The 26,906-nt window shown below is 52.0% G+C and overlaps 2 protein-coding genes across 4 annotated transcripts; both read right to left on the bottom strand.

The window, feature by feature from the left end:
• Positions 1-474: 474 nt before the first annotated feature.
• On the bottom strand, positions 475-21,337 carry EHMT2 (euchromatic histone lysine methyltransferase 2). 2 transcript variants are annotated; one of them, XM_053601359.1, is made up of 28 exons: positions 21,040-21,337; positions 20,327-20,393; positions 20,008-20,232; positions 19,655-19,908; positions 14,727-14,811; positions 14,604-14,632; positions 14,306-14,461; positions 13,089-13,226; positions 12,864-12,978; positions 12,605-12,706; positions 12,239-12,387; positions 11,998-12,141; positions 11,677-11,912; positions 11,416-11,598; positions 11,238-11,320; positions 10,663-10,769; positions 10,443-10,565; positions 10,245-10,346; positions 7,145-7,249; positions 6,869-7,023; positions 6,617-6,784; positions 5,460-5,604; positions 5,010-5,087; positions 4,607-4,722; positions 4,420-4,506; positions 1,665-1,743; positions 1,335-1,510; positions 475-975 (listed from the first exon to the last, which is right to left on the bottom strand). In XM_053601359.1, the coding sequence occupies exons 1-28, from the start codon at positions 21,301-21,303 to the stop codon at positions 795-797; spliced, it is 3,852 nt and encodes a 1,283-aa protein (XP_053457334.1). In that variant the 5' UTR covers positions 21,304-21,337; the 3' UTR covers positions 475-794. The 2 variants fall into 2 exon arrangements, with proteins under 2 accessions (XP_053457334.1, XP_053457335.1); XM_053601360.1 differs by lacking the exon at positions 12,605-12,706.
• A 1,587-nt stretch (positions 21,338-22,924) lies between these two features.
• ZBTB12 (zinc finger and BTB domain containing 12) lies at positions 22,925-25,400 on the bottom strand. Of its 2 annotated transcripts, none has more exons than XM_053601369.1 (2): positions 25,162-25,400; positions 22,925-24,654 (listed from the first exon to the last, which is right to left on the bottom strand). In XM_053601369.1, the coding sequence occupies exon 2, from the start codon at positions 24,632-24,634 to the stop codon at positions 23,255-23,257; it is 1,380 nt and encodes a 459-aa protein (XP_053457344.1). In that variant the 5' UTR covers positions 24,635-24,654; positions 25,162-25,400; the 3' UTR covers positions 22,925-23,254. The 2 variants fall into 2 exon arrangements, with proteins under 2 accessions (XP_053457344.1, XP_053457345.1); XM_053601370.1 differs by lacking the exon at positions 25,162-25,400 and adding an exon at positions 24,754-24,975.
• Between the last annotated feature and the right edge of the window lie 1,506 nt (positions 25,401-26,906).

Here is a 26,906-nt window from a genome sequence, read left to right as displayed (position 1 = left end):
ACATACACCAGAGGTGGCGGGTTCGAATCCAGCCTGGGCCCACCAAACAACTACAACCAAAAAATAGCCAGGCATTGTGGCGGGTACCTGTAGTCCCAGCCACTTGGGAGGCTGAAGCAAGAGAATGTCTTAAGCCCAAGAGCTGGAGGTTGCTGTGAGCTGTGATGCCACAGTACTCTACCAATGGCAACATAGTGAGACTGTCTCAGAAAAAAAAAAAAAAAAAAAAACCCACTTCATAGTCTCACAAACTATGTCAACTGTGGTAACACTCTCTCCCTCCCTACAAAGATTAAGGTCAAAATTTGCCTTTATTTAATCCCTTGACCAGACCTTGCCACAGTTGTCCCTCACAACCCTTCCCTCCCACCGAGCAGTTGTCCACACCTGCCACGCCTGCTTCCTGTCCCCTCTACCCACATTCCCTCTGGCTGTTATGTGCTTCCTCCCCACCCCAAAACAACAGTTACCTGGTTTATTACCAAACCCAACATTTATTATTGAGAACCAAAGAAACCAGTTGGCATAGAGACCTGATTTCAATTCATCGAACTTCAGCTGAGGGTGGGGATAGAGGTGGCCAGCTCTGAAGTCACCCTTCCAGGGAGGAGCCAGCTCTGGGAGAGAGGGGCTGTCAGACCTCCAGGGCCTGGCTGGGATCTCTGGTTGAGGAATGTGTTAAAGGGTAGTGGGGAGAGAAGATGGTGGCACCCCCAGGTGTGGCTGTGAGCAGCAAGTGGCAGGGGAGGCTACCAGTGGCCATCCAGGCAGGGAAGGGAGGATGTGGTCCGTTCTCAGGTATTGACAGGGGGCAGGGAGCCGAGGTCAGGCAGCAGTTCCGGGTGGGGTTCTAGGCGGGCCAGGCGGCTCTGTTCCAGGGCAATAGCTTCAGCTGAATGCTTGCACTTCTCAGAACCACACTGGCAGGTGAAATATTTGCTTTTGATGTCCCAGAAGCGGTCACCATAGTCAAACCTGTCAGGAGCACAAGAACTTGTGGGTCTGAACCTAGCCATCCAAAGCCACCCCAAAGACCCTGTGGGTCCTACTCCCTAAGAAGGACCCACCCTCACCTTCTTCAGATGGGTCCTAAGCCCTTCTATGTTCTACACACTTCCAGCACCAGCATCACCTGGCTACCTTTCAGAAATACAGACTCTTGGCCCCATCCCAAACTTCCTGAATCAGAATCTCGCAGAGAGGCTCAGGACTTTGTTTCAACAAGCTGTCCACACTGAGAAGCTCTGCTTTCATCCATGCTTGGAAACCAGGCACTCTCTAGCCTTTGGGTCTCAAGCTTGCTGCATCACCCACCCCTGGCAGAGTCTTCTTACCCTAGCTCCTCCCCAGTCCGGATGTCTCGGGAACTGAAGAAGGCAATTCGTGGAAATCGAAGGTCTTGGTGCAGCATGAAGACCCGGACGGGAATGATGTTGGGGTCACACAGGTGGTTGATGAAGCGGCTGATGTTGCCATAGTAACGGGCATCAATGCAGTATACTTCTCCATCCTGAGGGCAAGGTGTCAATCTTCAGGTCTACCCCTGCCCAGCCTAGTTGGCTAACCTCCCCACCCACTGCGCAGTCCTTCCTCCCAGATTTCCAACTGCTGACTTCCAGAAACCCAGCCACTGGGAGCAGGGGGAGAGGGGGTCTCCTGCCCACCTTGTTGTCTAAGTCAAAGAGATAAGAATCATCCTCTCTCACATCAGCCTCTGCATCGGAGATCAGCTCCCCAACGTACCTATTGGACAGGAAGTGATGTTCAGCATGTGAGTGGGGTCTCTCCTCATAAACCCCAGAACCTTCTACCACTTTTCGTCAACCACCCTGTCGCTGTCCACAAATTCCCCAAACTTCAAACCATAGCAGGCCCAGAGGAGAGGATCAGGAAGGGGAACATGAAGACACAGGCATGTGAGGGATAACACAGGGCGCAGTCCTGCCAGCTGGGGTCCCCCCTGACAGCTGGAGCGACAGGCAGGGCAGCATTCTGGCCTCAGCCTGGAGCAAGCATGCAGACAGATGCTGAGCCTCTGTGGTTAGGGGGTCTGACATCTAGGGGTGGGTGGATTAGGTAAGGACGGTGGGGACATTTGTTCAGATTTAGAAACAGGGTTTATGTACTAGAAGCCACCGAGAAGGTTGGCTGCTGCAGGGCTGAAGAACAGGAGGGACTACAGCTACTGAAAAAAAGGACCCCTTTCCTAGAGATAGAGCTAGAGGAGCAAGGAGGAGCTCAGAGCAAGTCAGGGGTGGGGGACAGCCACATCTGGACAGCAGTGCGTAAAGAGGAACCAGTTGTCTAAGAGTGAGTGAACAGAAGCCAGGAGAACGAAGACCAAGACACATGAAGCGGGCACTGTGGCGGTGTGACCGAGGAGAGGCAGTATCAGCAGATGGGGGCAGAGGCTGATTTTTTTTTTTGAGACAATCTTACTTTGTTGCCCTGGGTAGAGTGCCATGGCATTACAGCTCACAGCAAACTCAGACTCTTGGGCTCAAGTGATTCTCCTGCCTCAGCCTCCTGAGTAGCTGGTACTATAGGCGCCCATCACAACACTCAGCTATTTAAAAAAACTTTTTTGAGCCAGTCTCACTTTGTTGCCCTCAGTAGAGTGCCACGGCCTCATAGCTCACAGTAACCTCTGACTCTCGGGCTCATGTGATTCTCCTGTCTTAGCTTCCCAAGTAGCTGGTATTACAGGCACCCACAATACCCAGCTATTTTAAATTGTTTTTTTTTAGACAGAGTCTTACTCTGTCAACCTGGGTAGAGTGCTACGGTGTCATAGCTCACAGCAACCTCAAACTCTTGGGTTCAAGTGATGTCTTGCCTCAGTCTCCCAAGTAGCTGGGACTACAAGTACCCACTACAATGCCCGGCTATTTTTAGAGATGGGGTCTCGCTTTTGCTCAGGCTAGTCTCGAACCTGTAAACTCAAGCAATCCACCTGCCTTAGCCTCCCAGAGTGCTAGGATTACAGGCGTGAGCCACTGTGTCCGGCCTTGATTTTGGCAGGCATGGGCACTTAGTGGATGGTGGAGAAGCTTAGGCCCAGCAGGAAGGGGCCGCTTGTCTGACAAGTTGAGAGATGACGTGGTAGAGTGATTAAAAATTGCCCCTTGTAGACCAAACGAGAACATACCTTGGGGGAAAGACTCCCTATTCAATAAATGGTGTTGGGAGAACTGGATATCCACATGTAAAAGACTGAAACTGGACCCACACCTTTCCCCACTCACAAAAATTGATTCAAGATGGATAAAGGACTTAAATTTAAGGCATGAAACAATAAAAATCCTCCAAGAAAGCATAGGAAAAACACTGGAAGATATTGGCCTGGGGAAAGACTTCATGAAGAAGACTGCCATGGCAATTGCAACAACAACAAAAATAAACAAATGGGACTTCATTAAACTGAAAGGCTTCTGTACAGCTAAGGAGACAATAACCAAAGCAAAGAGACAACCTACACAATGGGAAAGGATATTTGCATATTTTGAATCAGACAAAAGCTTGATAACTAGGATCTATAGAGAACTCAAATTAATCCACATGAAAAAAGCCAACAATCCCTTATATCAATGGGCAAGAGACATGAATAGAACCTTCTCTAAAGAAGACAGACGAATGGCTAACAAACATATGAAAAAATGTTCATCATCCCAATATATTAAAGAAATGCAAATCAAAACCACCCTGAGATACCATCTAACCCCAGTGAGAATGGCCCACATCACAAAATCTCAAAACTGCAGATGCTGGCGTGGATGTGGAGAGAAGGGAACACTTTTACACTGCTGGTGGGACTGCAAACTAGTACAACCTTTCTGGAAGGAAGCATGGAGAAACCTCAAAGCACTCAAGCTAGACCTCCCATTTGATCCTGCAATCCCATTACTGGGCATCTACCCAGAAAGGAAAAAACCCTTTTATCATAAGGACACTTGTACTAGACTGTTTATTGCAGCAGCTCAATTTATAATCACCAAAATGTGGAAACAGCCTAAATGCCCACCAACCCAGGAATGGATTAACAAGCTGTGGTATATGTACACCATGGAATACTATTCAGCTATTAAAAAAAATGGAGACTTTACATTCTTCGTATTAACCTGGATGGAAGTGGAAAACATTATCCTTAGTAAAGCATCACAAGAATGGAGAAGCAGGAATCCTATGTACTCAAATTTGGTATGAGGACAATTAATGACAATTAAGGTCATGGGGTGGGGGAGGAAAAGCAGAGAGAGGGAAGGAGAGAGAGGGGTGGAGCCTTGGTGTGTGCCACTCCTGGGGGCAAGACATGATTGCAAGAGGGACTTTACCTAACAAATGCAATCAGTGTAAACCTGGCTTATTGTACCCGGTGGCTATGTGTCCCCCTCCAGGTGCCAAGGGGTCCCTGTAACTCACTCGCAGATGAAGGTCCCCTGGGGGATGGTCTGTAGGGCACGGACCCCCCAGCCCATCTTGGCTGTTCTGTAGAGCTGCAGCCGTACCCTGGGGTGAGAGAGGGGATGCTGTTAGATGGAGGTCCTAGAAGAGCCCCAGGGGAAGGGCAGGGGGGTGAGGTGGGGGGCCTGCAGGAGCAGGGCCTCACTTGATGCCGCTCTGCACAACACGGTTCTTGCAGTTTCTCCAGCAGGAGCATGCCTGGTTACACTCGAAAATCAGGGGGGGCTCAATCTTGTTAAATTCCTGGAGCAGCCGCCCGTCCTGGGGTGTGGAGGGAGGGGAGGACAGTGGTTTCTCTGGGGAGGGGCACCTCAACTGCCCAGGAACCCCAAGACGCTACAGAAAAATCCACAGCTGACCCCAACCCAGAGACAAGGAGGATGGCTGGCTGGGGAAGGCCATATAAGCCCTGAGATTAGAGAACAGGAAACACACAAGCATCGCTTTTGATTTGCATAGAGGTGACAGACAAGGTCCCTGGAAGCTGACATGAAGCTAGCTGCTCTGAAGGAGTGGCCAAGCATCGTGACCAGGCAGGGGGCATGTACCTTGTCATACCAGCACCGGATGCTGAGCTGGCCACACAGGCAGTTGGAGCTGGAGCAGTCATCCACACATGTGCAATGCTGGGACAAGGAGGCAGAGGGTCAGCTTGACCCCTAGACCTGGTCTTGACTTCTCAAATCACAGGGCTCTCTAAACCCCTTAATCTGTCCTTCCTTGGGTCCGTGTTTTAGGACAATGGGTGGTGATGGTCCCAGTATAAAAGGAAATCTATGTTGTTGATGGGCATGTCCTTAGGGCTACTCGAACTCATATGATACCTCCATGTGACCCAGAAAAAAGGACCCCTTTTTCCAGGTGGATGCAACCCCTCACCATAAGGCCCCTTTCAACTCCCACTCCTTTGGCCATGCGCCCTTGCTGGTCCATGACTTTCTCAACTTCCCAACTGTACTTGGATACTCTTTTGGGAAGGTCTAAGGCCCTCCATTCACCTGCAGATGGGTGATGTTGCGGTCAATATTCATGGTGGATGTCTCACAGTTCTCTGAGATGTACTTGTAATCATCAGGGCAGGGCTCCCCATCCACACCATTGACACAGGGAATGGGCACATTCTCATAGCCCCGAGCCACATCCCTAAAGAAGAGGAGGTGTTGGGGCTGGGGGGCTAAAGCAGGGGGTGAGGGGCTCTCCTAGGTGCGAGAAGAACTGAGTAGATCCCTGGAGCATGGGGAAGGAACGAGGGTTGGGGAAGTAAGGTTCCCAGATAAAATGTAAGCTGCCTAATTAAATCTGAATTTCAGATAAACAATAACCTTTTTTTTTTCTTGACAAAGTCTCACTCTATTGCCTTGGATAAAGTGCCATGGCATCATAGCTAATAGCAACCTCAAACTCTTGGGCTCAAGTGATCCTCCTGAGTAGCTGAGACTACAAACATCTGCCACAATGCCTAATTTTTTTCTATGTTAGTAGAGATGGGGTCTCGCTCTTGCTCAGGCTGGTCTCGAACTCCTAAGCTGAAGTGATCCACCCACCTTGGCCTTCCAGAGTGCTGGGATTACAGGCATGAGCCACTGTGCCTGGTCAAGAAATAACTTTTAAGTGTAAGTATGCCCCAAATATCACACTGGACAATTTTTTTTTTTTGAGACAAGAGTCTTGCCCTGTTGCCCTGGTAGAGTGCAGTGGCATGATCCTAGCTCACTGCAACCTCAAACTCCTGGACTTATGTAATCCTCCTGCTTTGGCCTCCCAAGTAGCTGGGACTACAGGCAAGTAGCACAAAGCCTGGCTAATTTTTCTATTTTTGTAGAGATGGAGTCTTATCATGTTGCTCAGGCTGCCTGGAACTCCTGGCCTCAAGCAATCCTCTTGGTCTTCCAAAGTGCTAGGATTATAGGTGTGAGCCACTGTGCCCAGATGTACTAGACGTTGTTACGTTAAAACAGCATGCGCCGTTCATCTGAAATGCCAGTAAACTGGGTGTCCATCTTCTATTTTTTTGGCAACCCTAGTGGGGAGGGGGCCTGGGTGGTTATAGGGATTTGGTGAGGCAAGGAGAGTGTTTGAGGGATGTTATGGGCATTCAGTAGGGCCTAGTAGAGAGCAGCTCTGGGTGCAGGGGGCGAGGGGGCCCAAGGCTCACCGGCAGATGATTTTCTCGGTACGAATGGCTCTATTTCCCACGCCAAGCCGGAGCTTGCGGTTGAGTTGGAGTGCAAACCACACATCAGAGCGCTCGGGTGTCAGGTCCCATGCTGTGTCTCCCTCTTTGTTCCGCAGCTCAGGGTTGGCCCCACGTGATAAGAACAACCTGCCCAGGGGACAGGACATTTACATGTGGGGTCTGAGGCTGTGAGAGGTGTGGGAATGGGTGGGGTTTGGGATGTGGGCTCACAGCACACAGTCGTGGTAACTTTCTCGGGCCGCGATGTGCAGCGGTGTGTCGCCATGATAGTTGACAGCATGGAGGTCACAGCGGGCATTCAGGAGGACCTCAGCGATGGCAGCGCTGCCAGTGAAGGAGGCCCAATGCAGGCAGATGTTTTCTTCCTGTGGAGGTGGGAGGCAGAGGGATGGGGTAGAGCATCTGAGCCTTGAATCTAGCTTCCACCTTGCTCAGGGGTTTGGGTTGTCCCCACCTCCTCCCAAGTCTGCCCAAACTCCCACTCACATTGTCAGTGAGGGTGACGTCAGCACCCCGTGTCAGGAGCATGCGGATCACCTCAATGTGCTTGTGCTCTGCAGCCCAAATGATGGGTGTCCACCCACCACTGTCCTGTGGGTGGGAAGGAAGTCAGGGAAGAGGGCTAGGAGCAGCTGGCTCTGCTTACCAAAGCAGCATACGCCAAGAGCACTTGCTCTGGAGCCAGACTCAGGGTGTGACTCCTAGCTCCACCACTCACAAGTTAGGGGATCCTGGGCAAGTCACTTAATGTCTCTGGGTCTTATTTTCCTCATCCATAAAAAGGGACTAAATAGTGCCTGTTGCTTAAAACTGTGGAAAGATTAAGTAATTTTTCTTTCTCTATAAAATACAACCAGTTGGCTGGGTGTGGTCACTCACGCCTATAATCCTAACACTCTGGGCGGTCCAGACCAGCCTGAACAAGATGAGACCTTATCTCTACTAAAAACAGAAAAATTAGCCAGGTGTGATGGCAAATGCCTATAGTCCCAGCTGAGGCTGAGGCAAGAGGATCACTTGAAACCAACAGTTTGAGGTTGCTGTAAACTATGATACCATGGCTCTCTACTGAGAGTGACAGAATAAGACTTTTGTCTAAAAAACAAAACAAGGCTCAGGATCTGTAGCCTAATGGTTAGGGTGTCAGCCACATACTCCACATGGGGGCTGGCAGGTGTAAGCCCAGCCTGGGCCTGCTAAACAACAATGACAACTACAACAAAAAAACAGCCAGTGGCTCAGCACCTATAGCTCAGTGGCTAGGCCACCAGCCACACACATTGGAGCTGGCGGGTTCAAATCCAGCCTGGGCCTGCCAAACAACAATGACAAGTGCAACCAAAAAATAGCCTGGTGTTGTGGCGGGCGCCTGTAGTCCCAGCTACTTGGGAGGCTGAGGGAAGAGAATCACTTAAGCCCAAGAGTTGGAGGTTGCTGTGAGCTGTGACGCCATGGCACTCTACCAGTCAACATAGTAAGACTCTGTCTCAAACAAACAAACAAACAAACAAACAAACAAACAAAAACCACATTTCCTAAGTCTGCTCACTCAAAAGTCCTAACTGCAGTGACAACCCAATAGCAATAAACACTAGCAGGTACATAGATTTTATGCTTTAAAAGGTGTTTCCCAAGTAAAGGAACTAGAGTTTCTTAGAGAAATGGCAGATTCTGAGTTGGGGACAGAAAGTGTGCTGAAAGGTCAAGATAATCTCAAAGGCCACAAGGTCCTATTACAAAGGGTTTCTCCTGGACAAAGATGAAACAATTCAAAGACCAAGAAGAATGTCAGTAACAAAATAAAACACGCACAATCTATGAAAACCCAAGAGGTTTAATAACAAACCTCTTTGGACACTTTCAGAGATTAAGGCAGGAACTAATTATTCTGTATACTGAAAAAGGGAAAGAATTGAGAAAAAGAAAACAGGTTCGATGCCCATAGCACACTGGTTACAGCGCCAGCCACATACACCTAGGCTGGTGGCTTTGAACGCGGCCCAGGCCAGCTAAAGCAACAATGACAACTACAACAACAAAAAATAAATAGCTGGCGTCGTGGCAGGCATTTGTAGTCCCAGCTACTTGGAAGCTGAGGCAAGAGAATTTCTTAAGCCCAAGAGTTGGAGGTTGCTGTGAGCTGTGATGTCACCTACCGAGGGTGACATAATAAAGAGTCTGTCTCAGGGTGGCGCCTCTGGCTCAGTGGGTAAGGCGCCAGCCCCATATTCTGAGAGTGGCGGGTTCGAACCTGGCCCCGGCCAAACTGCAACAAAAAAAAAATAGTCGGGTGTTGTAGTGGATGCCTGTAGTCCCAGCTACTCAGGAGGCTGAGACAAGAGAACTGCCTAAGCCCAGGAGTTGGAGGTTGCTGTGAGCTATGACTAGGGCGGCAAAGTAAAAGTCTGTCTCAAAAAAAGAAAGAAAGAAAGAAAAAGAAAACAGTGGCTTGGTGCCTGTGGCTCAAGCAGCGCCAGCCACATACACCTGAGGCGGCTTTGAATCCAGCCCAGGTCTGCCAAAAACTACAGTGGCAACCAAAAAATAGTCGGGCATTGTGGGGACCTGTAGTCCCAGCTACTTGGGAGAATGAGGCAGGAGAATCGCTTAAGCCCAGGAGTTGGAGGTTGCTGTGAGCTGTGACGCCACAGCACTCTACCCTGGGCAACAGCTTGAGGCTGTCTCAAAAAAAGGAAAAAGAAAACAGTAAAGAGAAATGCAAATGAAGAGGAAGAGGCCAGGTGTGTAGCTCATGCCTATAGTCCCAGCTACCTGGGAGGCTGAGGCAAGAGGATCATGTGTGCCCAAGAAGTTGAGGTTGCAGGGTGGCACCTGTGGCTCAGTGGGCAGGGCACTGGCCCCATATACTGGGGTGGTGGGTTCAAACCTGGCCCCGGCCAAACTGCAACACATAAATAAGCCGGGCGTTGTGGTGGGCGCCTGTAGTCCCAGCTACACAGGAGGCTGAGGCAAGGGAATCGCCTAAGCTCAGGAGTTGGAGGTTGCTGTGAGCTGTGTGACACCCTGGCACTCTACCGAGGGCGATAAAATGAAACTCTTTGTCTCTACAAAAAAAAAAAAAGAATTTGAGGTTCCTGTGGGCTATGATGCATTAGCACTTTACAAGGCGGTGACAGAGAGAAACTGCCTCATAGAAAAAATTTAAAAAAGGGTGGGGGGGGGCGGTGCCTGTAGCTCAGTAAGTAGGGCGCGGGCCACAATCGCAGTTCAAGCCCAGCTCCAACCTGCTTAACAACAATGACAACTGCAACCAAAAAATAGCTGGGTGTTGTGGTGGGCACATATAGTTCTAGCTACTTGGGAGGCTGAGGCAAAACAATCACTTAAGCCCAAAAGTTTGAGGTTGCTGTGAGCTGTGATGCCATAGCTCTCTACTGAATTTAACACAATGAGACTCTGTTTCAAAAAAAAAAAAAAAAAAGAAAGATGGGGACAGGAGTGGCATGAGACAGATGCCTGGGTATAGAGTCAGAGGTCAGATGAAGAAGAAAGGGGGTGTAAAGCCTGAGGCTGAGCCATAGAACTCAGATACCAGGGACCCAGAGAAGGTGGGTGGGCCACTGACCTGGGCATTGACATCCACTTGTCCTGTGCTAAGCAGCAGGCTAACCATCTCTAAGTTCCCAATTTTGGCTGCATGGTGGAGACAGGTGGAGCCATCCTCCTCCTGAGGGAGACATGGGCAGATGAGGCCTCTGGCCGGCACCCCAAAACTGTTCCCTGACTCCTGGGGTCACTCCCGGTGCATGCCTGGCTGTCGCACCTTGCTGTAGACACAGCCACCACGCTGCACCATGTAGCGTGCCACCTCCAGATGGTTGTTCACCACGGCCTCCATCAGTGGTGTCCGCTGCTGTTTGTCCACTGCATTGATGTTGGCTCCAGCCTGTGAGGGGGCAGGAGGCTGGCACCAGGGAGGCCCTGGGCAGGGGAGAAGTTCTGGGGGCGTGGTCAACAAGGCAGGGGGCCGGGCCTGTGCTGACCTGTAGCAGCACATGGCAGATCTCCACGGAGCCCTTCTGGGCGGCTGCATGCAGGGGTGTGCGCTTGCTTTGCTGGTCACTCTGGAAGTTGGGGTCCAGGTTGTCCACTGTGGGTAGAGTCCAGACACCAGGAGAGGGAGGGAAAAGTGGTAAGCGCACTATCTCCAGGAGGGCTTCTCAGGGCCTCAACCAGGTCAGGAGTCCCTCCTGGGCATCCTCTGCGCTACCCCCCCCCCCCCCCCCGTGGCACTCATCAGAGGACTAGTCCAGAGCACCAACTCTGCCTGGGTTCAAACCCAGTACTGCTCCTCAGTTCCACTGTATGATGGACAAGGTACTCAACTTCTTTGTGCCCTCTGCGCAGGAAAGGTCTAAGTGAGTTAATGTGTGTAGGCCTCAGAAAAAGATCCAGCACCCAGTCAACAGTATCCCCATGGTCATGGGTTATGTGTGTCTCTCTCCCACCACACTAAGTCCTTCAGGGCAAGGACTATATCTTTTATGACCACCCCCAAGCCCAGAGATAGAATCGGTGCTCGGCCAAAGTCTGCTGAACAAACGAGTGGCACACTCACATAGCATCAGGATCACCTTCTGCAGCTCCCCCTGCTTCACGGACAGGTACAACTGCCGAGGATGGAACCGGAGCTTCTTCCGCCTGCCATGGGAGTGGGGAAGAGAAGGTGGACACCTCAGATTTCATGATGAGCCTAAATACTGCTCTGCTGTGCCTGAGAACAGCCCCTCGCTCACCTCTCTGACTCCTGGATGACCAAGGCCTTTTCCAGGGCCTCCCGGCCTGGCCCCAGTGGCAGCCCCACAGCTGAGAGGCAGCCCCCATTAGGCAGGGTCAGGGACGGTCCCGAGCTATCAATGGTGTCAGTCAGGGGATCGCAGGGTGGGCGCCGGGGCTCCCCATGCCCTCGCATCCGGGCGCTGTGGGAGAAGGTGCTGATGTCTGGGGTGGGGACAGGAATGGGAGCAGGGAACAGACAGGAGAAAAGGGTGCTGTACCTGGGCTGGGATGTATCTGCTCTCCCAGGGGCATCCTGGGCCAGGGGTGGGGGTGCAGGGGCTACAGTGCCAGCTGGTGGGGTTACCCCATCACCCCGGGGAATGGTCACCTCCTGGGCCTCAGAAGCATCCTCCCCACAGTGGGGACAAAAGACCATGCCATTCAGCTGGGACACACAGGCCTTATGGAAGCGGTGGGCCACACGGAAGTCGGGGTGGCACTCCAGGAAGGTGCCCTGGGGGGGAAGGGAAAGGATGTGGTTAGGCTAGTAGGGTCCCTTGCTCGTGGGGCACACCACCCGTCTGCCCCACGTGACTCACCGCCGTACAAAAGTAGCCGCAGCCTGGGCAGCAGTGGTGTTTGACCATGCGAGCACGGTGGGTCTCACAGAGCACCATCAGTGCCACTCGGCTGGATGGCCTCATGGTCTCCCGCTTAAGGATTGCGGCGTTGCAGCCCAACAGCTGTGGGAAGTGAGGATGGGCAAGAAGTGAGAATGAGGCTGGGAGCTGGGGCTGGACTCTCCGCTTCTCCCCGCCTTCCCCCCAGCCCAAGGCCCACCTCTCCGTCCACACTCTCAGTGGCCATGCACTTGTGCCCTGCTCTCTCACTGATGCGGTCTATCTTGGGTGCCTCCATGCGGCAGCTGCAGAGGGGCAACTCCTCAAATCCTCGCTCTGTCTCCAGTGAAGACGTGTCATTGGACACCCCTTGGACGGAGGAAAAACAGAGCTGAAAAAGTCTCTACTCTTCAATCAGTGGGACCCCTGGGGGGTCCTCTCACTCCCTCCCTACCCCCCTCCATGGTCCAGAACCCCAAAGCCTGGCCAGGGACACCACAGCTCTGGCAGGGTTCCCCTCCTCCCTGTTCCCTCCTGCCCCGAGGGTGCCCCCTAGCAGCTCCCTGTCCCAGCAATTGGCAATTACCAGCGTGGTTGGGGGAGAGGGTCCCCTCGCTGGGCAGCTCCAGGGACCCCAGAGGGACCTCCATGTACTCACTGGGGCCTGAGGAGCCCACACCATTCACTCCTGATACAGAGACAGAGAGAGTGAGAGTGCGAGCTCACAGGTGCCTAGATGCGTGGGTACATGCAGGTGGACATGCATGAATGTGTGTGAATGTGCATGCTCTAGGGGCTGGGACGCGGCTGTATGAGGGGACCCAGAAGCAGAGGAGCTGCCTCACCTCGAGGCTCCTTGGCTCGTGGAGGCTCCCGCTTTCGTCGTTTACGAGAAGGCTTTACCCATGGGCTGTCCTTTCGCCATTTCTTCTTGGCCTTGCGCCGGCCACTGGAACCACTCTGAAGAGGAGGAAGAGAGTTAGGGACCTCAGCTCCCTGTCCCCCCAGGACTCAGACTTCTAGCCCCACAGCCCTCCACTCTTCTGGAGTTGCCAGCCTTCTACTCTTACTCGATCTGACTGATTCCCTGACTCTTCATCTTCCTCCTCTTCCTCTTCCTCATCTTCTTCTTCCTCCTCCTCCTCCTCCTCCTCCTCTTCTTCTTCTTCTTCTTCACTCAATTGTTCAGCCAGAGCTTCAACTTCAGACTGAGAGAGGCAGAGCAGGACATATCAACCCCAGGACTCAGACAATGCAAATGAAGGAAACAACCGACCACCACTACCACCCAGACATGGCTCCCTGGAAAAGGTGAATATAGGCAGGAAAAGAGGTAAAGGGCAGGATAAAGAGAGGAAGCATTTAATATTTGACAGCAGTGAAAAAGGTGCTGCAGTTACAAGGTACACGAGTCTTGGCAACATACTATTAAGTTAAAAAAAAAAAGGTGCAGAAGACAAACATACAGTTCAATACCCCTTTTATGAAGTTCACAGATAGGCAAGACTATCAATGGCTGCTAAAAACATTAGATGGAAAGCTAATGAGGGCCAAGTGCATGGCTTACACTGGGAGTCCTAGCACTGTTGGAGGCTGAGGCAGGTGGATTGCTTGAGCTCAAGAATTTGAGACCAGCCTGAGCAAGAGTAAGAGCAAGAACCTGTCTCTACTAAAAACAGAAAAATTAGCTGGGGTGTTAGAGCACATGCAAGAGGGTGGCTTGAGCCCAGAAATTTGAGGTTGCAGTGAACTACAATGACACGACACAGGTGACAGGGTGAGAAGTTGTACACATAGAGAAAAAGAGGGAGCTTTCTCTATGTGTACAACTGAAAGTTTACATGATAAAGCATTAAATAAAAAGCAAAACCAAGAAAGACTGAACTTTTCAAGATGTCCATAAAGTTCGTGTTGCACATGAACTTTATGGACATCCTGTATATTGTGTAGATAAACATAGGAGACAAAACTAAACAAAGGACAGGAGAATAAGCAAGCAAACAACAAATAAAACAATGAGCTGCTTTTGAGTTTCATATAAATGGCATAATGTATGTTTTTTTAAAAAAGGGATGTTAAACCCAAAGTGCAGAGCAATGGCCAGGGACAGAATGGGGAGGAAGCACACACTGGAAACAAGTCAAAGTATAGGGCAGTGAATGAGTGGGTGTTCAGAAGGTAAAAAGAACAGAAGGAGGAAAAAGCAGGGACGAGGAAAGGCTGGAGAGTGAGCCCTGGGCCTGGGAGAGGGTTGACAGGAGGCAGGCTGGGCAGGCTGGCCCCTCACCTTGCTGTCAGAGTCCACACGCTCATCCACAGAGTAGGAGTCGTAATAGAGGCTGAAATCGTCACCTACTACTGTCTCCCACTCCTCCAGGGGCCCAGGATCCCCCTTCTGCAGGGCTGCTTCTCCTGAACCTCGGGCAGTACCCAACTCCTCCGACTAGAGAAAGATGAGAAAAATTGAGGCCACTGGTACTGCCTGCCCATTTCTCTTGCACACAGGATGTCAACCCAGCACTTAAAACTCCTGGGAGCAGCGTCCCCCACCCCCAGGGAGAAAGGCCTTGCCCCTTCAAGCTCACCGAGTTCAGCCTCCTCCTTTTGGCCACATCTGCAAGGAGAGAAAGAAATAAGGAATGAGGCCTATACTCTAAGCTCTCAGGACAGGCCACATCAAGCCACAGGGGGTGGGAAGTGGGACTGACCTGAAGTCACCTTCCCCAGAGAGTGTACGTCATCACTCATGCGGAAATGCTGCACTTCGGGGGGCCGCTTCTCAGGGACTGGGGGCTGGGGGCCAAAAGAGAGCACATTTAGGGTCACAGAGCACCTACAGTTCTCCCTGGCTTAGCCTGGAGTCCCACGGGAGATGAGGTGGTGAGCTATACCCTCAAAAATGCCATTTGGAGCTCCAGTAACCAGAAAGTAGCAGTAACAAGAACTGCTGTTTCCCCAGAGGAGGTATGTCAAGCATGTCCCATACTTAATAGTCACTCATCTTTTTTCTTTTTTTTTGAGACAGAGTCTCACTATGTCACCCTCAGTTGAGTGCCATGCATCACAGCTCACATTCTCTGAGCTTAAGTGATTCTCCTGCCTCAAACTCTTTGGGCTAAGTGATTCTCTTGCCTCCGCCTCCCAAGTAGCTGGGACTACAAGTGCCTGCACAACACCTGGCTATTTTTCGGTTGTAGCTGTCGTTGTTTGGCTGGCCCAGGCTGGGTTCGAATCTGCCAGCTCCAGTGTATGTGGCTGGTGCCCTAGCTGCTGAGCTATAGGCGCCGAGCCTTTTTTTTTTTTTAAATTGAGACACAGTCTCACTTTGTGGCCCTCTGTAGAGTGCCGTGGCGTCATGGCACACAGCAACCTCAAACTCTTGGGCTCAAGTGATTCTCTTGCCTCAGCCTCCCAAGCAGCTGGGACTACAGGCACCTGCCACAACGCCTGGCTATTTTTTTTCTTATTAGCAGGCCTGGGACAGTTTTGAACCCACCAGACCTGGTGCATGTGGCCAGTGCCCTTACCACTGAGGTACGGGCGCCCAGCCATCACTCATCTTTTCTTTTCTTTTTTTTTGAGACAGTCTCACTATGTCACCCTTAGAGAGTGCTGTGGTGTCACATCTCACAGCAACCTCAAACTCTTGGGCTTAAGCGAGTCTCTTGCCTCAGCTTCCCAAGTAACTGGGACTACAAGGTGCCCGCCACAATGCCCGGCTGTTTTTATGTTGCAGTTGTCATTGTTGCTTAGCTGGCCCGGGCTGGGTTTGAACCTGTTAGCCTCCGTGTATGTGGCTAGCACTGTAACCACTATGCTACGGGTGCGGAGCCCATCACTAATCTTTTCAACCACACAAAGCAGGTCCCCCACTTTCTATTTTACAGATGAGAAAACAAATTGACTAAGGTTAAAAGACCTTTGTATAGGCAGCGCCTGTGGCTCAGTGAGTAGGGCGCTGGCCCCATATGCCGAGGGTGATGGGTTCAAACCCGGCCTCGGCCAAACTGCAACAAAAAAAATAGCTGGGCGTTGTGGCAGGCGCCTGTAGTTGCAGATACTTGGGAGGCTGAGGCAAGAGAATCGCCTAAACTCAGGAGTTGGAGGTTGCTGTGAGCTGTGATGCCACAGCACTCTACCGAGGGTGACAAAGTGAGACTGTCTCTACAAAAAAAAAAAAAAGACCTTTGTATACCAATGTCATTCATAAGAGTATTACTCAAAATAGCTAAAATGGGCAGGGCAAGGTGGCTCACACCTATAATCCCAGCACTCTACTAAAAATAGGAAAACTAGGGCGGCACCTATGGCTCAGTGAGTAGGGCACTGGCCCCATATGCCGAGGGTGGCGGGTTCAAACCCAGCCCCGGCCAAACTGCAACCAAAAAATAGCTGGGTGCTGTAGCAGGCACCTGTAGTCCCAGCTACTCGGGAGGCTGAGGCAAGAGAATCGCTTAAGCCCAGGAGCTGGAGGTTGCTGTGAGCTGTGTGATGCCACGGCACTCTACCAAGGGCCATAAAGTAAGACTATGTCTCTACAAAAAAAAAAAAAATAGGAAAACTAGCTTGGCATGGTGGCAGGCACCTGTAGTCCCAGTTACTCAGGAGGCTGAGGCAGGAGGACAGCTTGAGCCCAGGAGTTTCAGGTTGCTGTGAGCTATGATGCCACTGCACTCTATTCAAAGCAATAAATTAGCAATAATATTAACAATAGCATTAGCAAAATAGCTAATATGATAGCAATCCAAATGCTACTGATGAATTGATAGCAAAATGTGGTACATACATACAATAGGATATTATTCAGCCATAAAAAGAAATTCTGACATACTACAACATGGATAAACCTTGAGGACATTATGCTATGTGAAATAAGCCAGTCATAAAAGGACAAAAGACTGTATGACTCCACTTATATGAGATATTTAAAAGTAGTCAAATTCAAAAATAAATAAATAAAAAGTAGTCAAATTCAGGGCGGCACCTGTGGCTTAAATGGGTAGGGCACCGGTCCCATAAGCCAGAGGTAGCAGGTTCAAACCCAGCCCCGGCCAAAAACTGCAAAAAAAAAAAAAAAAAAGTCAAATTCAGAGTTGGAAAAAATTCAGAATGGTCACTGCCAGGGGCTGAGGGTGAAAGAGGAATGAAGAGTTATTGTTTAATGGGTACAGAGTTTCAGTTTTATAAGATGAAAGGCTATAGAGATTGATGGTTATACAACATTATGACGATATTTAATGCCATTACACTGTACGCTTTTTTTTTGAGACAGGGTCTTATTCTGTTCCCCAAGCTGGAGTGCAGTGGCATAATCATATCTGACTACAACTTCAAATTTCCGGGTTCATGTGATCCTCCTGCCTCAGCCTTCTGAGTAGCTGGGATATGGGGGTATGTGCCCCAAAATCTGCCTAGTTTTCTATTTTTTTTTTTGTAGAGACAGAGTCTCACTTTATTACCCTTGGTAGAGTGTCGTGGCATCACAGCTCACAGCAACCTCCAGCTCCTGGACTTAGGTGATTCTCTTGCCTCAGCCTCCCCAGTAGCTGGGACTACATAATTTTCTATTTTTTATAGAGATAGGGTCTCACTCTTGCTGGGGCTGGCCTCAAACTCTGGGCCTCAAGCAAATCCTCCCACCTTGTCCTTTCAAAAGGCTATGATTGTAGGTGTGAGCTATAATGCCCAGCCCTAAACTGCTCACTTAAATTGCTTACTTAAAAATGACTTAGGGCGAGGCATGGTGGGTCAAGCCTGTAATCCTAGTACGCTGGGACTGGGCAGCGCCTGTGGCTCAAGGAGTAGGGTGCCAGTCCCATATGCCAGAGGTGTTGGGTTCAAACCTAGCCCCGGCCAAAAACCACAAAAAAAAAAAAAAAAAAAATCCCTAGTACTCTGGGAGGCCAGGTGGGTGGATTGCTAGAGCTCAGGAGTTCTAAGACCAGCCTGAGCAAAACGAGACCCCCCCCTCCCCTGCCATATCTCTATTAAAAAAATAGAAAAGCGGCGGTGCCTGTGGCTCAGTTGGTAAGGCGCCGGCCCCATATACCGAGGGTGGCGGGTTCAAACCCGGCCTCAGCTGAACTGCAACCAAAAAATAGCTGGGCGTTGTGGCGGGCGCCTGTAGTCCCAGCTACTCAGGAGGCTGAGGCAAGAGAATCGCTTAAGCCCAGGAGTTGGAGGTTGCTGTGAGCTGTGTGATGCCATGGCACTCTACCGAGGGCCATAAAGTAAGACTGTCTCTACAAAAAAAAAAAAAAAAAAAAAATAGAAAAGCTAGCTGGACATCTTAGCGGGTTCCTGTAGTTCCAGGTACTTGGGAGGCTGAGGCAAAGGGATAGCTTGAGCCCAAGAATTTGAGGTTGCTGTGAGCTTTGATGATGCCAGGCACTTTACCTAAGGTGATGAGACTCTGACTCAAAAAAAGAAAAAGACTTAGATGATAAATTTTATGTTACAGTAGCTCCCCCTTATCTGTAGTTTCTTATTAGTGATGCTACCATATCGTTATACTTGTGCTATTTTATTATTAGTTGTTGTTAATCTATTACTGTATGTAATTTATAAATGAAACTTTATCACAATGAGAAAAGAAAAACAGATGAATAGCCTGAACTATGTGCAGTACCCCGAGAGATAAGCATATGGGACTTCAGTGCCCACCTCCACCCAGGCAATTGTTTTTTCATTTTTTTTTTTTTTTTTTGTAGAGACAGAGTCTCACTTTATGGCCCTGGGTAGAGTGCCGTGGCCTCACACAGCTCACAGCAACCTCCAACTCCTGGACTTAAGCGATTCTCTTGCCTCAGCCTCCCAGGCAATTGTTTATAGGCCTTTTGTTCCTGACCAACTGAAGGACCTATCTTTTATTTTCAAGCTCCTGAAATTTGTGATACCAAAAAAAAAAAAATGAATGGCCAATCAATAACTTATTTTAATGTAAATTCTTGGCAAACAACTTAGAAACTGGCCTCTCCTTTTCCTTTAAAAACTTGTAAGGGCTGCTAATGGAGGGTATATTTAAGGCCATTTGCTGGAAGAAGCTGCCATACAGCCTAACTTGCTCCTGGGTTGCAATCCTTAAATAACGCTACTTAATTTGCCTCCGTTTTTTCCTTTATGTCAACAATAGGTATGATACCAAAAGCCCTAAAACCTTGTCAGGGATTCTGGGGCCTTTGTCAGTCCCCTCCTCTGTCATTTCTGCGGCTTTCATCTCCTTCACTGTTTGGATTGCCAGCAAAAACTTTACAAATGGAACAGAGGCAGTTTCAAAGAAAAGATGACAAAACTCCCCCAGGACTTGCTTAGAGATAGAAAGGAAAAGTGGTTTGAAATTCCTTCACAAAGTCATTATCATAAGAGTAATTAAGACATTAACTACATAATTAGCTCTTTAACATATGTAATTTCTACTTTCACCACCTATCCCAAGAAGGTAAATTCCAGGAAGATAGGATCCTGTCTGTTAGTTCGCAGATTACGACCCTCCCAACCCTTAATACATAATAGCCCCTAGGTTAACTATGTGAAGGTGTGAATGGATGAGAAGAGGTCAGAGATTAAACTGTCAAAAAACCCAGGGGAGTTTAGGTTGATTGCCCCAATCTTTCTCACCCTACTTCCAAATCCTCACCTGTCCATTTCCTGGTTTGGACATGGTTTTGCGAGCTCTGTGGACCTTGGGCTGCCCCTCTGGGCTTGTGGTAGCTGGAGGGGGTTCAGGCCCTGCTGTTGCAGTTCCCTGGGCTCCAGGCATACTGAGCAGCCTCATAGCCAAACTCTGGACAGATGGAGGTGACTTTCCTGCCCCTGTCATTGACATCTTGGCCCGGCTGGGACAGGCAGCCCCCTTGCTGGGGGAAGAAGGAAATGACTTTGTGGCATGGCCTAGAAAACAAACAAGCAAGCAAGCAGAAGGCAAGATAAGAAAGGAAGGTAAAGTCAGAAGAATGCCCACCTAGCTCCCAGATACCCCCAGCTTCTCACCCAGTAGGATCCGGCCTCCATGGAGGTCCCCATCTCCCTCGAGATTCTCTGGTTCATCCCCAATGAGCGGTGTAGTCCCTACAGGGGTGTCAGCCCCCTCATCACCAACGGTGACGGTGACAGTGACAGAGGCTGGAGATGAGGGTCCAGCAGGCTCCAGGGAGTCAGGGTTGGCCTTGGGCAAGATCTCCTCACTAAGAGGGTTGTCCCCCAAAGAGCCATGAACTGTATAGGTAGAGAAAAAGTTCAGGGCTACAGGCTCAGGGGATGCTGTTAGGGGAGGTGAAGATCCAAGTGGACCCATTTCTGCTTCACTCACCTCTTTCGCTGGCTCCTCTGGTCTCCTTCTCCAACAACAGTGCCCCCATTTCAGCGGGGGACTCCCCCTGGGAGGGGTGACAAGGAACAGGGGGGCTGGTCAGCCCGGTAGGGATCTGGGGGACCCAGGATGCCTGGGCCCTGGGAAGAGAAAGTAGGCTCCGGGGCCTACCTCTTCCTCTGTGGGGGGCCCCCCTTCCGCGGCCTCGGCTGCCTGGAGGGGCCGCACGACCCCTCCCCCGGGCTCGCATCAGCCCCCTCCCTCTCGGCAGACCCCGCATCTCAGGGGCAGAGAGGAGAGGAGGGGGAGGGGGCGGGGCCTCCGCGCCCCGGCCCCGCCCCCTCCTCCCGGCTGCACGCGCCGCTCCCCCTTTGTCCCCCAGGCCGCGGGGACCCCGGGCACCAACCCCTCCAGTACCCGCTGCCCCCCAGCCTGGTGGACGGCCCCTCGTGCCCCTTGCGCGTGATGCTGGGGCCCCGGCGCCTACTGCCCACTCAGGGGCAGCCGGCGGCTGCACGAGCGCCTCCGTGCCCACTCCCCCCACCTCCCACCCCCTGGTCCCCTCATCCGCCCCCGGTGTTGGCCCCCCGGATTGCTGCAAGTCCCGCCCGGGCCCCCCGGCCCCGTTGCACCCCCGGAGCATTGCACGGGTGCGCGCTTCCCCCGGGCGCGCGCGCGGGCATGCACCCGCCTCTCCCCCTCCCCTTCCGCACCTCGGCGGCCGCCGCCGCTGCAGCTCCCGCCGCCGCCGCCATCGCCGCTTGCGCGGGGGGCCGAGCCGGCGCGCGGCCGCCCCGGGTCACGTGGGCGAGGGAGGGCGGGCGAGGAGGAGCCTTAAAGGAGCCGCTGCACGCTTTCTGGCCATTTTCCCCGAGAGCGTTCTCGGAGGTGGCTGTGGCTGTCCCAAATTGGGGACTGCAGGAGAGAATTCCAATCATTCTTGACCTCTTCCCTGCAGGGAGCCGAGGGCAAGGCATGCCTGGGTCCAGGTGTGGCTTCTCCGTCCCCGACCTGGGTTTAGGTAACAAGCAGAGCGTTTAAACCTCTCGCTCTCGGGAGCGCTTTTATTTCCTCTGGCCCGCTCGTGGTTATTCCGCCTCTGTTTGCTTTTCTTTCTAGTTTCTGGGTCGCCAAATGGAAGGCTTGGCCTGTTTTGGCCTCGCCTCTCTAACGAGTAAGAAGGGGACATTTTTACTCTCTCCTGGTTTCTGCATGCTGCTTCGTGTTCCCTGGAGCGGCGTCCCCTACTGAAAACCTGGGGCTAAATGTTCCTGTTTATGCCAAGCGTGTTACGCCACTACACGCATTAGGGATCCAAGTAAGCCCAGTACCCAAGCGTCATTACTGTCTAGTGATACTGCAGTAACCCTTTTTGCCAAATACTTAAGCATAGGCCCTTGTGGGTCATAGCCTAGCTGACAGTTCAAGTATGAATAACATACACCATGATATGCAACCTTAATAGCAGTTTAAGGTACTATCCCAGTATTACATGGTCAGAATTAAGAAAATATATGATTTCACAGTATTTGACACAAGCAGGTGGGGCACCTGAGGCCAATTCAAGGTCTTCTGGGAACTGTAGTTTTCTTTGGGTAACTAGTCCAGAGCTTTCTGGGAATTGTAGTCTTTCCCATGCCCTAATCCAAATTCAGGAATTTTTAGTTTTCCGAAGACAGGCCATGTCCCCTCAATAAAAAATGCCCAGAGTCCAGCTTATAATTTCAGTGGGTATGTTGGCCACTTGTAGCTCATACCTAGCACTGAGAGCAAACCCCTCAAATAGAGGAGCAGTTTGGGTGTATCAACACTCTTGTGCTGTGAGGTATCTACCTAGGTGTTGAGATTGAAGAACTGGCGGAGGGGAGTGTCCTTGGTCAGAGGAGCTCACTTGTCATACTCCCTTACCCTTTTTAGGGCTGGGCTTCTTCACGTATGTGACCTGCATGATTTGTGACCTCTAGGTATTGAGCACACAGCATCAGGAAAGGCTGTCAAGGGTAGGACAGTCATGTACACGCAGTTGCCAGAGCATAAAGAAAAAAAGGTTTTGCTTTTTTTATTTTGTGGAAAACGAAAGCAGAAAAACTAAAACCCCAAACTCCAGAAAAAATCCTAAAAAATACGTTTTTTCTTAAAAAATACTGTATGTCTCTACTACTCTCGCCTTCCCCAACAATCCTTCTTGTGTACTTTCTTCTAAGTGCCCTCCCCCCACCCCATATCTATTCATTGTTCTTGCTATTGTACCTCCCCCCCTCCACTTCCCAATATCTACCCAGGATGCTCACTTCCATATTCTCTTACCTGGCACCTTTCTTTGTTTTCCCTCAAGTTTTGGTGAGCCATGTATCCACAGTCCCATTTCCCCAGCATGCAAGAACTCTCTCCCCCTTCCTTTTCTGGGACTCAATAATCTTTCCCCACTACCACACTCCCTTTCCCAAGATCTATTCTAAACAAGAGCACCTAAGCTGCTGCTTGCCAAATTCCCTCCCTATTCCCACCCACCCACCCACCATTCTTACCTCAAGAAATGTCAGAGCCTCCCCTTGGGCAGCCTTAGACAGGAATAAAACATTTTCCAGTCTTAATTTTCCCTCTTCTATAGGACCCTTTCCCATCCCTCCACATATACATGCACATCTAAGAGAAGAAAATCTTTCCCTGGGACCCCCTAGCTCCTTCCTTGGCCTTCTCAAAGAACCTGTCCCTGACTCCATCCTTTTTTTCCCACTCTGAAGAAGCAAAGTATTCTCTCCAAAGAAATCTTCCTTCCTCCCGCCCTCAGGATGTGTGTGTCTGCTCAGGCTCCCCATTGTTGTCTTTCTGCACTAGATCCCCTCATTCCCCAATTCTCTTGGGCCAAAAAGCCCTCTTCCCACCCAGCACAGGGACCCCAGCCTCCTGGCCCCCATGCCTGCCCAGCTAGCGGATGAGAACGTTGATTTCAGCCACGCTGGCCTCCAGCACGTTCTCAGCCGTGGTCTTCCCATGTTGCTCCTTCAGGTGCCGCCTAATGGCAGGCTTGTGGGCGAAACGCACGTCGCAGTAGGAGCAGCGATAGGGCCGTGCTCCTGAGTGCAGGTTGAGGTGGTCGTGCAGTGTGGACTTCTGTGTGAAGCATTTGCCACAGATGCCGCAGGAGTGTGACTTGACGCCACGGTGCACGTTCATGTGGCGGTTGAGGTTGCTGCTGTGGTTGAACTGCTTGCCGCAGCGAGGGCACATGAAGATGAAATGCTGTGCCCGCATGTGGAAGACCAGCTTCTCTACGCCCTGGAAAACTTCTGGGCACTTGGTGCACTTGATGTTCTTCAAAGGATTTCCACCCGAAAAGCCCCCAGGCAGGGGTCCCCGGCTTCCCCCCGCCCCTAGACTGCCCCCCGCCCCCCGGGCAGCCATGGCCACCGCTGCTGCTTCCACCAGGCCCGAGGTGGCCCCCACACTGGCCCTGCCTCCAGGAATCAACAGCAGGCCCTCCCCTTCTGCGTCCTCCGACAGGCTGTAGCAGGCCTTCACCACACCCTGCGGTGGGGCTACAGTGCTGGGGGGCACATTGCTCTGGACCAGCTCCCCAAGGTGGCTGCCCACAGAGCCTCCAATACCTAGCCCCCCTCCTAAGCCTCCAGGGGGTTTAAGCCGGTGTGCCACTTCCAGGGCTGACTCCACTTTGACGATGCAGATGTCAGACACGTCCTCATCCTCATCCTCATCTTCCTCCTCTGCCTTCAGCTCCAGGTCCTCATCCAGTGGGAACTCCAGCTTCACTGGCCGCAGGAGTGGAGGGGGTAGAGGAGGTGGGGGTGGGGGCTTGGGGGCTGGCTTTGGGGTCCTGGCTGGAGGGAGGAGGGACTTGGTGGCGCTGACACTGCTCACAAGGCTAGCCTCGTTGACCCCATCCTCTTTGAGGCCTATTTTGGGCTCAATGAACTGGCTGAGGGCATTCCGGCATTTCTCCACCACGTGCTCCATCTGCAGGTAGGAGGCAGCTGTTAGGTAGTTGACGATGTCCCTGACGGCGAATTCCAGAGCCCCAGTATAGCAAGAAAGGAGCAAGTCTGCCACAATTCGTGCACTGTGCATCAGGGAGACCTGCAGCTCAGAGCTGGGGTTCAGCAGGAACTGGTCCCGCAGGAACGGTGAGCAGGCGGCCAGGATGACCTTGTGGCCTCGGAACTTGAGGCTGTCGGCCACAATGGTCACGTCGCAAAACCGCTCCTCTGCCCGGAGCTGGTTCATGTTCCGCAGCGTAGCGGCCTCATGGCCAGGCAGCTGGAAGCGCAGGACTTCCACCCCAGAGGCCATTGTGGCAGGGGTGGGCAACCCTGGTTAGGAAGGAAATCGGTCAGAGACAAAGGTCTCTGGTTTCAGGAAGCCAAGGCTCCAGGACCCTTGTCCCCATTCTTGCCCAGCCCCCCGCATACGATCTCCCAGTCTTCATGCTTTTTCCTCAGTTTCCCTAACCCGGGGGAGGCGCTGTCCCTCGGAGATGAGGGAGGCGTGGTTCCCGGGGGCGGGACAGCGGCGTCCACACCCCCCAACCCGGCAGCCCGCTAGGATGGGGCGAACGCGTGTGCCCGCGGTGGAAGGTCGGAGAAAGGGGGGGGAAGCAAAGGCCTGGGTCTCTGGATTCCAGGGAGGCTCTGCTTGCAGGCTCTTCTCACTCCGCCCCCTTTACCCGCTGCCCCATTCCTCCGCCCCCCCTTACACGTTTGCACGCGCCTTTCACGTCCTCCCCCCGCCGCCTGTACGCATCGTGCACGCCCCCCCCACGCTCAGAGCTCCGTGGCACGCCCCCCCAGCCCAAGACCCTGAGTGCACGCGCCTCTCACCTGGCCCGGTTCCGCGCGCTGTTTTTTTTCCCCCCTATTTTCCCCACCCCCCCGGGGCCAGCGGCGCCCCCCACACACGGGCAGGGCCTGGGCAGCGCGCAGGCGCGGGGGTGCACGGGGCGCGCGCGCGGGGCCGGCTCCGCGTGGGCGTAAGGGGGGAGGGGCGGGGGCGGCTCGTGCTGTGTATTCCAGGCCCCGCGCGCGCTGCGGCTTCGGCGAGGACTCGGGGAGGAGGAAGAAGGGAGGAAATTAAAGGAGCAGGATCCCCCTTTCCCGACCCCCCTTTCTTAACCAACACCCCCACACGGTTAAAGGGCCGGATGGCCTTGCCTCCCCTTTGGCCGGGATTATTTGTCCGCCAGAGCGGAAATACGTTCCACACACCCCCCTCTTTCTCGCTCCCCCTCCTCTGTGCCTCCGGGCCCCGCGACCAGTCTGCGCGTGCGTGTCTAGTGCCGCGCGGAGGCCCGCTCGCTCGGGTCCGCCCCCCAACCCGGCGGCCAGTGGCCCTACCCGCTCCGCGCCCCCGCGCGCCCCGCCCGTTGTGCATCCCTCAGCGCGCGCGCCTGCCCACTCGGGCTTCCGGGGGTCGCGCAGCCACCTGCTCCCAGGGGTGGTGCCGCGCCTGCCTAGCTGTGCGGAGGGAGCCGCCGGATGCAGCCGTGGGCCCTAACGTAGCCCCAACCGAGGCTCAGGCTGCCCAGGGGCTATCGGAGCTGTTGGTCCCGGTTGCCCAAGCGGGCATCCCCTGCTGAGTACGATCACAGTTCCTCCAGACACACGTCCAGACTTTTCCAAGTTTTCAGAAACCACTTATTACCTCAGTTCTTCTGGCGTAAATTATGATTTCACTGCCTGCAAAGCCAGACGATCCAGAGCTCTCAGCTTTTCTCCACTCCAAGTTACAACCCTTTAAAATCACACCCGTCCTCCCCTTCGTTATCAGAATTAATGCGAAAGTCTTGATGAGGCAGACACTCTGTACTTGTGCTGTCCATGATCTTGCCCATTTCATCTCTACTATATCTTTAACCCTGAGATTAATTGTCATAATTATGCGATTATTTATGTTAGTACTCTAATCTTTCCCAGTGAAGTCGGTCCTTCCCATCTCTCACCTTTCCCATGGACTGACAATGCGCCTCAACTCTGCTCCTCTGTCTTTCCCAAACTAAGCTGTAGTCTACACGGCTTCACCACCAGCACTGATGAGTGCCTTGAAGCTTGGTCCCTTCATTCATCTTCCTTGCACCACTGAAACCTACACTCACTTTCCCACCCATCCGAGATGCCACGTTTCCCAGTAATTGGATTTATTTGTTACGTCCTCCAGGAGAATAGTGCATCCTTACATCTCAATTCTGATGAAGCTACCCATTATACAATGTGTTCACTATCTGTTTTTCCCCCTGAGATTGTAAATTTGATGCCAGCATTATGTCCCGGATTATATTTTGCAAATAAAAGTCATGCAATAAATAACTGACTGTTGAAGTCATTTCTCTTGGGCTCAGCCAGCATCCACCCATCAAAAGTTTGCTCCTGAGTTAGAACTGAATACTCAAACTCAAGAGATGCTGTTTGGCGGAAATGTGGGAGTGGTGCCTTGACTTTGCCTTTCCCTTTTAAATTCTCTGACTTTACGTCCCCACCTAGTTCCTTCTATTCTAAAATGCCTTCTTTGTAGAAATCTCCTTTGTAGTCAGGCCATGTAGATTCCAGGAAGAACATAGGCGTTTGTGTCA

The sequence above is a fragment of the Nycticebus coucang genome, chromosome 9 (assembly GCF_027406575.1).
Source record: "Nycticebus coucang isolate mNycCou1 chromosome 9, mNycCou1.pri, whole genome shotgun sequence".
Classification (NCBI taxonomy): domain Eukaryota; kingdom Metazoa; phylum Chordata; class Mammalia; order Primates; family Lorisidae; genus Nycticebus; species Nycticebus coucang.
This window is presented reverse-complemented; position numbering and strand designations above follow the sequence as displayed.

Coding starts and splice junctions, on each gene's coding strand:
- EHMT2 (XM_053601359.1), bottom strand. CDS start 21,303: ATGCCTTGCCCTCGGCTCCCTGCAGGGAAGAGGTCAAGAATGATTGGA. Junction 5,088..5,459: donor GCAACATCACCCATCTGCAG/GTGAATGGAGGG, acceptor TCCTTGTCCCAG/CATTGCACATGTGTGGATGA. Junction 4,723..5,009: donor TCCGGTGCTGGTATGACAAG/GTACATGCCCCC, acceptor TCCACACCCCAG/GACGGGCGGCTGCTCCAGGA.
- ZBTB12 (XM_053601369.1), bottom strand. CDS start 24,634: ATGGCCTCTGGGGTGGAAGTCCTGCGCTTCCAGCTGCCTGGCCATGAG.